General features: G+C 41.7%; 2 protein-coding genes across 2 annotated transcripts in view; one reads left to right on the top strand and one right to left on the bottom strand.

Annotated features, from left to right (window-relative positions):
• Positions 1-12,514, top strand: part of TAF1D (TATA-box binding protein associated factor, RNA polymerase I subunit D) — a 365,188-nt gene that overhangs the window by 132,734 nt on the left and 219,940 nt on the right. The window lies entirely within an intron of this gene.
• LOC311430140 (uncharacterized protein C11orf97 homolog) lies at positions 5,192-11,500 on the bottom strand (the record flags this gene model as incomplete). The annotated part of the gene is made up of 4 exons (XM_084506545.1): positions 5,192-5,308; positions 6,835-6,960; positions 10,647-10,751; positions 11,410-11,500. 4 exons carry the CDS (start codon positions 11,498-11,500, stop codon positions 5,289-5,291), a joined length of 342 nt encoding a protein of 113 aa, XP_084362671.1. The 3' UTR covers positions 5,192-5,288.

The raw sequence follows: 12,514 nt of genomic DNA, 5'->3' as shown, positions 1-12,514 counted from the left end.
CTCACAGTGTGGTTGTTTATCAGCCAGTCAGTTCCCAGCCTGTACCAGTGCACGGGGCTTTTCTGTTGTACACACAGAACTTCGTACTTCTCCTTGCTGAATTCCCCAACATTTCTGCTGGCTCAGTCCAAGCTTCTCCAGTCCTCTCTGAAGTTGTTCAAACCAGCATGACAATCCCCTTTTCTAATTTAGTATTGTCTTCAATATAGTGTGCTAGCCAACAGCAGCAAAATAAAACGATAATGCAATAAACATAGGACCTGCCTTGACAAACAATGCTGATTTTAGTCACAAAATGGGGATCTGGGACTTTTTTTTTACCACAGTTAAAAACTGTAAGCATGTGGAAATGCAATGCTAACAGACCCAAATCCTCTGAGTGCATGAGCTGTACTTGAAATCAGCTCATGAAAGCAGCCCACAACCCATCCAATACAATGAACACTACCTAAAATGAGCACAATCCCTTGCCTGCATTAATGAAAGATTCAAAGTGGTCAACAACTCTACTGCAAATAATTTTGTTTCTTTAGCTGCTTCTGCAGATAATGTGAGAAATTTGGGACCCATAAAAATCAGTGGAAGAGCTCAACTGACTTTTGTGGAATTATGATTCGCCCAATAAATTTGATTGTATGAGCCGCAATGGCATCTGTTTTCCTCCAAGAACATAAATTTGATCTATGGGTTTGGAGGAAGCTGAACCAGATCGTACTTGTCTAATCAAGTTTTCATTTCTGGTTTTGCAGATTTGTTGGTAAGCCGTTCCAGTTCCACAGCCCAGGCAAGTAGATTCTATTGATCATGCCAGGCCCAGTCCTGCACGTAGTGAAGTCAGCAACAATGTTGTCTTTCATTCCAGTTTATGAAATGTTTCAGGACAACTCATCAGGGAAGTTCTTGTAAGACAAGCAGCAACAACTTTGAAAAAACAACAAAAAAACAAGCAAAAGGAAACATGACTGTGTCCCTTATACCCTTTCTTTCGCAAATTGCACCTCAACCAGAGCTAGGAACGTGGGGACTAGAGCAGCACTTTTCTTTACAAAATTTCTTTTTCATAAAGAGAGGGTTTTTTTTCAAGCAGCTTTTTTCACTCTGGCTTGGGAAACACACCCACTGCCGCTGATGGGAAGTACAGCGTGATGAAGACCGAGTAGCATTACCAGATGCCTGCAGATATCCCAGAGGGAACAGACCTGATCTTGCCTGCTTTTGGAGGTCAACCAGCCCAGGCTGTCGCTCTGTGGCCCAAAGACCACACAGACTTCTTGGTACTCTATACGCAAATGGGAGATCCATGGCTGAACCACTCCATGGAAACAGCAGTAAGCTCCACTGTTGCTGATAGACAGGAATTAAAAAAAAAAATGCTGTCTGTTAGTAATGAGTCTGTTGCAAAATAATAAAAAAAAAAACATTTTGCTTATTTGAAGGCTAAATGTTTGCAGTTTCTAACAGCAGTTAATGTTTTTGCCTAGAGCTTCCCAGCTGGCTTCCTCTTGTACTCTGACTCACCGTTTTGTCACACATGAGCAGTATTTAGGCCTAGAAGACTCTTTGAAGTTACTTGTTGACTGTCTTGAAAACATGGTTTAAAAGGTACCAAAGGATGCTTTATCTTCAGCCACAGCTATCAAGTCAGATGTTCTATCAACCAGGGAAACCCCATGCAGGTGGTTTTTTATCCTAAAAGAATGTCACCAGCTACAAGGAGAGGCAGAAACTACCTGGTACCAAAATGACACTTAAGAATGACTTTGAAATCTCTTATCATGAGCAGTCCCTGTAGTTTCGATGCAAGCTTCTGCCAGGTAAGACCCTAAATCCTGTGTGAAAAAGAGCGATACAAGTTCTGTTCTGTATAAATTGCATGCTGTATTTTAGTATAAAAATTAAATGCCTGTAGTTTGATTAACTAATGTTTCACGCTGGGGATTATGATCTTTCTGCTTGGAAGTTTAAAATTCTGAAATATGACTAGAGATAAAAAATCCAGTTGAAAGCTGATGCCTGCCTCGTTGGATGAGCAGCTTCCGAACAGACGAGCCCACATGACTGCACACGCAGCAAATGCGATGTTAAAATATTCTGCCTGGCTATACAGATCCATTTGTGACTGAGCAGCGCTGCGCTAAAACGATGTGAAGTTGACGTTTCCAGGACAAGGCACGGGCATGACCAGATGTGCTGTGCACACCCTGGAGGAAGGATCCTGTCTCTTCTACCTTCCACTGCAGCACGCACCTTTGTCGTTCACCAGCATAGATCAGAACCAAAATCGGAGCAGAAAACTTTCCTGCCCAAACCAGATGATCCTCAGATAATTTGACATGTGTGTGTGTGTGCCAGCAGGCTGGAGTTTGGCTCTGTGGGTATTTACTAGCAGTTATCATGGATTTTGATCTGTCTTGTTTTCTGAAGTACTGGGCTGCATCGTAAGCAGCACCCGTGGCAGGGGCAGTGACTTGCGGCCATCCGTACAGAGCAGGCAAACCCCTGCTCCCAGGGGACTGCTCTGATGCTCTCACTTCACCCAGAGAGCATCCCACAGGCCTGAGTGCAAGGGTTTGTGGTACAGCTTTTCTTCACACATCTCTAAACCTCAGGCACTGAAGCAACGTTGCAGTCCAGGAGACAAGCCTTGCTCAAGTTTGAAGTAATCTCCTAAAACTCTCAGTTTTGGGGCCCTCGACACCAGGAGCTTTAATATGTTGATCCCTCCTACTGTGCCTCATTACTTGATAGTGCAGACAAAGCCACTGACAGATGTCAGTGCTTGAACTGACTCAAGATGTGGAAGCAATGCTAGCTGTTGTCTTTCAAAACAGCAGTGTTTAGTTTGAAAAAAGAAATAAAAAAAACAAGAGAAAAGTGTAGCTGAACAGCTAGAGAGTAAAAAATGACTGTGATAAAATATGAGTGCAGTTAAACTAGTGGAAATCCAGTTTTATTAAATATTATATTATAAATATTAACGTAATATTAATAGTATTGCTATGACATTATTATGTTGCTTAGTTTGGTTCAATTGAAAGATGAGAGGCATTAAAATAAATTATAATTATAATAGAAATAACAAAATATTCAGCAGAAGAGACCTAAAAGACATTTCTCCGTTGTACAAAGTTGCATGAAAAGGAAGCAAAGGCATCAATGAATTTCACAAATCTGTTTTTGTTGTAGCAAAACTGAGCTAGTGCAGAAATCTGTGATGAACCCAGAAAGCGTTTTCATTTGGCAAGTTTTAAAATAAGATCACAAAGAAAATAATGACTAAGAATGAGCAAACAGGCGGAGGAGGCTTGAATTAAAATGAAGCAAGGAGCAGCAGGGAGATGCAGCAAAGTTAATCAAAGCCTCTGTCTGATAACCCAGCGCTTCTGAAACATCATTGTGTGCTTCATGATCAAATTTGCATCTGAAAACTAAGAATAATGTTTTCAAAAGCTGCAAATCCTCTCGTGCCTCAGGTGCAATTTTCAGTGCCAATAGTTTTATTGTTTTATTATTTAGAAGTCAAATAGAAATGCTGAAAATTGTTACCTTTAAGCCAACTAAGTTGTTTGTTTTTTTGTTTTTTTTTTTTTTCTCCTTATCACTGATACCAAAATAAAACCAATTTTTTAGTATTTGAAAAGACTTCCAGGCAATCAAAAAACAAACATCCCTTTTCATTCACAGATAACCATAAAAAAGCCAACAAACAGAAAGTCTAGTTTCATAAAGTTGTCACTGAGACTCTTTTTTCTTAACAATACTCAGATATTGATAATATCTGAGTAAGAATATAACATTTCTGAATAAGAAAATGTTATTTTCTTAACAATATTCAGATCCTTCATCAGAATCTCAGAGTCCCACAAACAAATCCCACCTCCACCTCCTAGGATCACATGAATGTCTTAAGAGTGACATGAATTATCAGTTTGAGCTGGCACTGGAAAGAAAGAACTTTTCAACTCTGATCTGTAATTACCCATCAGTTAATTTTTTTCACTGTACAAAACAGTTTCCTCCTTCAAAAAGACAGTAGCACTCAATATCTTATTGCAGGATGGACGTCTGGAAAGATTTCTGACAATGAAAACTGTAGCGTGCAAAGTATTACTAATTTGGAAAAGAATGTGCTACAGTTATTTTATAAATACGGCATAGACTGATCATTAATTTAGATTGCTAAATGAGAAGACATCATGCTCACCAGCCTCGTTCGACTGTGGGTCATCATCTCCCTCCCCGGTTATTTCTAATTATAGCTCTGCCCAGGTTGGCCAGCCTCACGGCAATCGTTACTGTGGAGTCCTTCTATTATCACAGCACTTAAGAAACAATCATGGATCCTTTTAGGTTCTGTACAAACAGAGCTTTTGCCTCACTTGTTGAGATGGATCTCATCTCTTCCTAGAGGTTCTTAGACCTCAAAGAGCCTAAGCACTCCCAGCTGCTGGAAAGCAGCTTGTCCAGCAGGATGCCAACTCCACCAAGCTGCTTTCCAGCCTGTGAACCTCCAGCCTGTCGCAGTGCAGAGGATTATTCCTCCCCAAGTGCAGGATGGGGTATTTCTCTGGGTTGCAGTTCATGAAGTTCTTCTGTGCCCAGTTCTGCAGCCCATTGAGTTCCTTTGGAATAGCTGCACGCCCATCTGGTGTATCAAACACTCTTCTTCATTTTGTACTCTCCATAAGCTTGCTGAGAGTGAACTCCATCCCATTGCCCAGGTCCCTGATGAAGATGTTAAACAGAGTCAACCCCTGGGCTTCTCAGTTAGTTACTCTTCTCCAGCTGGACTTCATGCTCCTCATCCCAACCTTGGGAGCCTGGCTGTTCAGGCAGTTTTCACTCCACCTCCTTACCCGTTCATATAACGTGTAACTTCATCAGTGTGTCTGCGAGGATGTTGGAGTGGAGAGTGTCAAGAAGCTTTGTTAAAGTCAAAGAAAACAACACACCACCTGCTCTCCCATTGTCCATCACACAAATCATCTCGTTGCAGAAGGGTATTGGAGTTGTCAAGCACAATTTCCCCTTTGTAAATCCTTTTTGGCTACTCCCAGCCACCCTCTGTCCTTGGTATGTTTGGAAATGACTTCCAAAATTATTTGCTTCATCATCTCCCCAGGGAGTGAGGGAAAGCTAACCAGCCAGTAGGTGCCTGAACCTTCTTCCATCCCTTCCCGAAGAGTGGAGTGCCATTTCCTTCTGCCAGTCCTCTGGTACCTCCCCCACCCACCCATGACCTTTTGAAGCTCTCTTTTGTCCTGCTTTTGTACAGTACCTTGAGGGATCTAGGACTGTTTCTGAAGTTCTGTGACAATACAATAAATATATACACAAATTCTGTAATAATACAATAAATACAAACTAAGGATCATTTGGTATTACCTCACAGCAATGACAGTTACAAGTGAGAGTTAAGTTAAGGTTATTTCAGGTTCCATGCTGCCTCTGTCGTTCTTTAACACTATGACAACTCTTCCATAAATAGAGACATCACAGGCTTATTTATGTTAACATTTTATTAAATCAAGCTAGAAATTGAATCACAAACTCTTGGCCTAGAACTGCTGGGTTTATGAATAGATCCAGCATAAGGAATGTTAAGGCATCTCTTCGACTATATATTACGATCTTCTGCTGGAACTTACAATCACTCTGCAATAGAGAAACCTATAAAAATGTCAAATTTCACAGCAATACATTTTTGTCATCAGAAGCATTCTGTAATTTTTGGATTGTGACACCTTCACTAACTGAAATATGGATCAGTTTTGGCTACTACAACAGGTAAAAAAGCAGCGTGAAGCTATGAATAGAAATAACTATAAAGAGAAAATAATTCCCTATCCAACCAGGACTATCTTCAACATCTTATAAATACAGATCTACATTTCCATACACGGTCATTTTAATGTTTGACACATCAAAACAGACTTGGAAGACTAATTTGTGCTAGTAAATAATTTACGGGCAAAAGGGGATAATTTTTAAGGTGCCAGTATCTCCAGAGCTCAGATCAAGACAGTAAGAAAGAGGTGCTGATATAAAACTCATGCAGTTAACTGCATTCTTAAGCCACTATCCCCTGAGAACATGACAGGCAGCTTCGTCTAATGGCCAATATGCTGAGCTTGTATATTCTGCAACCTCATGGCACTAATAATATTCTTCTTATAAAGCTAATGAACTCTATTTCCTCAGGGTTGGAAGCTCTCATTTCCCACTGCAAAGTTAACACATTCCAGCAAAAGAGAGAAGATGGGCACATGGAGAAGATAGCTGAAAGCAACCAGCTCGTAAGGAATAGATCCATTCCACAGAAGCCACATTCCAGCGACTGCAAAGATAGAAATATGTGCCCCAGAGCACCAACTGCAAATGGCAATTTGCTATGCAAAAACAGGCAAATGTGAAAATGCCTGAAATGGTTCCTAGATCAATCTCCTTTCAGGAGACGTGATGGAGGAGGGCTTTTCCAAGCATTAAGGCTGAATGTGAAGGGGAAGTAAGGTTCATTACCTACATCACCACCCATTCATAGGAAAGAAGTGATTATTCCCCACATTTGCAGAAGGTTTCAGAATATTAAATGAGGTGACTCAACACAGCAATCCTAAACAGGTTTCTTCTGCAAAGATTTCAAGTCTGCTGGCTGCTTAATAAAGATGCCCAGCTGTGATTACTCTAAGGCCCTATAGGTGAGTTGATGGAAAAATAACTTTGAACAAAATAGATCTGCAGTCCAGTGAGATATCTATGAATTACCAAATCATATTATCCTGCAACTTTAAAGTGAGGTGTTACAGCGAAAAGTTTTTTATTGTTGACTCTTACTTCTCATTGCTGCATGCCTTGAGTAGAACCGAGGCTGTAAGAGCAAACCATTTCTGTTCTGGGATGCTGGTTTCAGGCCTCCGATGGAGAAATTCTTTTTCAGACTCCAAATTCCTTCCAGAGCCACTGTTAATAATTTGTTAAAACAATCCTGTTACAACTTGTTCTAGATGAATGTAACATTTAGAAGACAGTCCCTTTGGTCAGTACGGTACAAATAGGGAGAACACTGTAATCATCCTCCATAATTAATGAAAACCAGATTGACATCTTCAGAGAGGAATTTGGATTGCTAAAGGTGTACGTTGCTCGTTAGTGCCTGTGGAACAGCTTAGGACTACTAGGCTAACTGAAGCAAGATGTAGCTGATCTATAATGTATAAGAAACAGCAGTAATACTGTAAGTGCAACCAATCTGGTTTATTGGTCATACTGGAATACCAAACGGCCTCATAAAAACAATAGCAGGGGAAAAAAAAAAAAAAGCTAGTTTATTTTGTAGAAAGGTTACAATTTACCAGTAATCTAATTTTTGTAAAACAGTAAGCTTATGAATCATCTGAACTGTGTAAATCAGTAACCCTCCAACCTGACAGTTGTTTTTTAATCAAAGCCCTGGCCACTTGTGGAACATCTCTAATTCTCTAGATGCATACTAATGAAAAAGGAACTAGGCTCTTGCTGAGTAATTTGCACGCTGACACCTAATTGACCTTTTTATCCATAGCATTATTACGGTAAGCATAGCTTGTAACTACCGTGTTCTACATACCATTATACACGGAACTTCTTATACACAGATTTTATACATTCCCCTGACAAATATTTTTTGGTGGTTCTGTTTTATCTGAAGTACTTTAAGCCTCTGTAACATGCATTTCATTGTGAGAATATCCAGAAATCATGAGAGTGTATTTTGTAGCATCCACTCATGTGATCAAATTGAAGCCTTCCTCTTTTGATCCACTGGCAGATGAATGCAGTCCAAAATAGGTGTGTTAAGCTCTTAGTAACATCAGACATGAGCAGATCGAGCAAACCAATGTTAACATCTGCAGCTCAGCTACTTGCCCAGATCCCCTTTACAGAAACTGGGCACAGAACAGGCACTTACAGAGCATCACTCATGCAGAGGTAGGTATCTAGGACAAGAATTATATTTTCAAAATGTCTTTTTCTTTTCTCCATTTACTATAAACAGAGCTTACATAAGTAGTTTGTTTGCCTGTGTGCTGTAATTGCCTAAGGAGCCTAACCAGAGCAATGCAGTTGCAGGTTCAGATGGTCTTTAAACTTGACAGAATACCGGTTACATCACCTAACTTTTGTACATTTTCATCTGTGAATCCAATTGTTTGAAATTCACTTTGAGTAAATCTACACTTGGGTCTTCATCCCACAAAAGACAAGACAGATATTTTTTTTTCCAAAATTTTCCAGATTTGGAAATAAAGGCTAAATTACCCTTGCCACATTTGTGGAGGGTGTAATGATTAAGAAAGACAACAGCAGGCCTATTGCAACAAAACACAGCTTAGTATAACCAAGGAACAGGTTTACTCTGTAGAAAAGAATGTGGGGCTACAGAACAGGAATCATGTATTATGGCGCAAAAGATGAATTATGTATTATATATTCAAAAGATGAAATACATATAATTCACATGTTATGGATTTAGGAGTAACAGTTGGCAAATAGTTCAACATCCCTGGCTTATGTTAGCTCTAGATTTTAGTAGAGAAGTAAATTAAAATAAGTAGATGATTCTCTCCAGGATACTAGTGATACAAATACTGAAATAACGTGATCAGATTTGTAATTTACATTTTAAAAGGGGAGGCAAAACAATTGGTCAGAGTTCTTAAAGAGCTAAAAACAAGTTAAGTGCTAGACATAACACTCACATGGAGAGATGTTGAGACTCTAAACTGCTTAAGCTATCAAATACTGACTGCAAGCAACTTTCATTACAGTGTATACATAACTTCTCTCGAAGAAGATCCTGGATACTAAAAAAAGGACTATCAACAAAGGACCCAACAAAGGCAAGGAGCTGAACTGTACCAATCACAATTATTCATATAATCACAGAATGGTTTGGGTTGGAAGGGATCTTAAAGCCCACCCAGTTCCAACCCCCTGCCATGGGCAGGGACACCTCCCACCAGCCCAGGCTGCCCAAAGACCCATCCAGCCTGGCCTTGAGCACTTCCAGGGATGGGGCATCCACAGCTTCTCTGGGCAGCCTGTGCCAGGGCCTCACCACCCTCTGAGGGACGAACTTCTTCCTTACATCTAATCTAAATCTCTCCTCTTTTAGTTTAAATCCATTAGTCCTTGCCCTATCACTACACCCCTGGACAAGAAGTCCTTCTACTAGGCCTCAGTCAACTTCCACCACACTGAAGCCTACAGTATCCCCAAAAACCAAGGTTTTGCAGTCCCCTTAATTCATGTGTATGTTTGTGGGTTTTTTTTTTTTTTTGCTTCAAGAGGATACAGAATCACAGAATACCCCTTGCAGGCAGTTGCCAAGGGCTTTTTCAGCAGGACGGTTCTTAAAAGCCCTACCAAAACTTGAGGAGAGGCTGTGTCCTGACAGAAATATATTTGCAAGCATACAGCTAGAGAAATGTTTTCTTCAAAGAAGTGAAAATACACAATATATGTAAATCCTAACTCTGCTCAAAAGAGGTATAATTTGGCTTCATTTAACAGTCACCTTTTCTACTTGTGTAGCCTGCAGTGAAACGTAGCGCTATTAATTAGGCATGATTTTTTAACATGCCAGCCACTAGAACAAACTAATGAGGGAAGCTGCAAGAACCAGCTTTATTCAGCAGGCTCTGCAGAGAGGCACCTCCTGAGGTACAGCAGCTTGACCAGTACAGACAGTCAGACCTTGCAGTCAAACAGATCAGCTGTCCTATCCTTAAACATTGCAAATTTCTGAAAAATAAATTTCTACAATTAGATGAATAGTTCTATGGCTGCAAGAGAAAACCACCACAATGTAAGTTATATCCCACGTAGGTCACATGGCTTTATACTCATTTCTGCATCACAACTAGCAAATGAGCTCGGACTAGGGTTGTTTATATGGAAAATATTTAAAATTTATATTAAAGTGGAGAATCTAATTGATCTTTGTTAAATTGTTCCATCATTAGGCTCTTTTTGTTAAAAAATGCTAATTATTTTTATTCTGATTTTTAATTTTTACCTCCAGTTCTCAGAATTAAGTTTCTTATCTAGACCAAACACCTTGTTCCCTCGTAGACTTCCATTTCCTCATTTGCCTACTATAGTCAAGTAGTTCCATACCCTTCAAACTGCCTGAACAGACTGATTTTCTAATTGCCTTCACTGTTTTCCTGTCCTTTATCTAACCTTATTCATTCTTACCTCAACTTCTTCTTTTCAACACCAACTTCAGAATTGGATGAAGTATTCTAATAACTACAGCACCTCTTTCAAAGAAGGATGTAATAAACCTCCCTAGCACTTGGTATTTGCTTCTGTTTTATTAAACTGATAGATCATATGGAATTACATGTTCTCAATAATTATGTTCCCAATAATTTCAGGCTAAAAAATAGTAGAGACTATATGAAATTCTTCTGTTTCTGAATGTTCCCCAGATCATTACATGAATGTTCTAGGCTGTTTTTGTTGTTGTTGTTGTTTGGTTGGTTGGTTGGTTTTTTGGTGGGGTTGTTTGTTATAATCAGTAATTTTGCTGCAGTTCTCAAAACATCTTCTGTTCCATTTGCCCTGATGAACACTTTTCATTTGCTCGTAAGGAGGATTACCTGCAGCTGGATGTTTAATGTGGTATTCTTCTTTCTGTAAATAAAGCTCTTCTTGAAGGATTTCTTTAACTCTCCTAGATGGCTCAACATTCACAAATTTCTTCCCTGTTAGCAAAACACATTACAAAAGAACCAGTTATTTACTCACGTCTCCCACCCCAATCTCAGTATATTTTGCTGAATGTAATTTCATCCTGTCCCATTCTACTTTATCTTTCACACACCTTATGACAAATTTACAGACGTGATAGGGTTCAGACATGCTGGGACCCACAAGGGATTCCTCACAGTGGGTACCTAAAGGGGAGCACTGCAGGATTCAGAGGGAGGTGAAATCCATGGCAGCGAGCCCAGGCAACTGCCAGGCACCTGGGAGAAGGGACGATGGGGTCCCTCCATCAGCAGCCCCAGCTGGAGCAGAGAGCTTCCAGGGGGAGATGAAGGAAGCCCCCAAGATGTCCTTGCTGAAGGGGACGCCTCACAACATGTTACCCCTAAAAAAAGGCAGCGCTCAGCGGTGCAGCCCTGCATGAGGCCACCACGGAGGCGGCCTGGGGAGGGATGCGACGCTTTCCTTCCCCATCCTCACCCTCCAAAGCTTTCTGGGGACCCATGACGGGGCAGGACCCCTGAGGAAGAAGCCGGAGCCCACCCCCGTGGTGCCCAGAGAGCCGGGGAGGGGACCCTGCGGCGGGGAAGGGGCAGGGAAGCGGCTGCCCGGGCGCGGCGCGCAGTGAGGCGAGCCGGGGGCCGCCGCGCTCACAGGGCTGCCCGCTTCTCGCCGCCTCGCCGCGGCCATCGCTGCCCGTCTCCTCGGCTTCCCCCGCCGGCTGCTGGCCGCTCGCCGCCCTCATGGCCACCGTGCCCGGCCGGCTGCGAGCCGCGCGGCTCCGTTGCCACAGGAGCGGGGACGGGCGGGGACGGGCGGGCTGCGCCCCGCCAGCGGCTGCCCGGCGCCATCTTGTGGCTGCCCTAGAGGTGATGTTCTGTACCGGGCTGTGCTGTCTCTTTCTTCCTTCTGTCAGCGCCGGGGTGTTTTGCCCCTTCCACTTTGACCTAAAAAAAAAGACCTTTGGCCTTTTACCTCTGGTTCTTTTTAGTAAAAAAAAATAACGGATGAGCCCCCGGTGCAAAGGCGTCCCGGGGTCGCTGTGTGGGGACCTAGGGTTGCCTCACGCTGCCATGGGGCACAGGGCAGGCTACAGTAAATGGTTTATCATTAAACATCACTCATGTGGGGCAGTCAGCGTTACACGTTGGTATGCACATGCATCATTAGTGCTTTGTGTCCCTAGAAAGTGTTGCCACTACCCTAACTTTTAAAAGGATGTCACATTTTATGTCAGTCTTCAGACTGAGACTGATAAAGATGGAAGGATCCAGCTTGACCAGATCGACTTACAGGAGCATTTGCTTGATTTTAATAGCACTTTTTGTAATATAAGGCACCTTGAAACTTTGATAGGACTGAGGTGGCATTTTGACTCCACTCATCCTGCTGCTGTGCATGGTATGAAGAAGAGCATCTTGCAGGTACCACAGCAAGCAGAGTGCTACCAGATAGCAGCAGATGAGCACACCAGCAAGCTGTCCCACTCACCCAGCAGAGATTTGCCCTGTGACAGCTTCCTTGAAGCCAAAACTTGGCATACAAGGAGTGAGAATCTGTAAGATACAAGCCACATCTAGTTAAACCAATGCACAATGCAATCTGTCTTCCCTTAATGTGTTTCAAAGTGTATATTGGTCACAGATATCCTGAAACCAAGCTTTCAAAATACTAACCATTAAAAATTACTTTGTACAATTCACGTTTCAAAGGAAGTTCTCTATTATTTTTTTTTTTAAACAGAAGCACAACACAGGGC

This window comes from Aythya ferina (genome assembly GCF_964211825.1).
Source record: "Aythya ferina genome assembly, chromosome: 1".
Lineage (NCBI taxonomy): Eukaryota > Metazoa > Chordata > Aves > Anseriformes > Anatidae > Aythya > Aythya ferina.
Note: the sequence above shows the minus strand (reverse complement) of the source record. Positions and strands in the feature narration are given on the sequence as shown.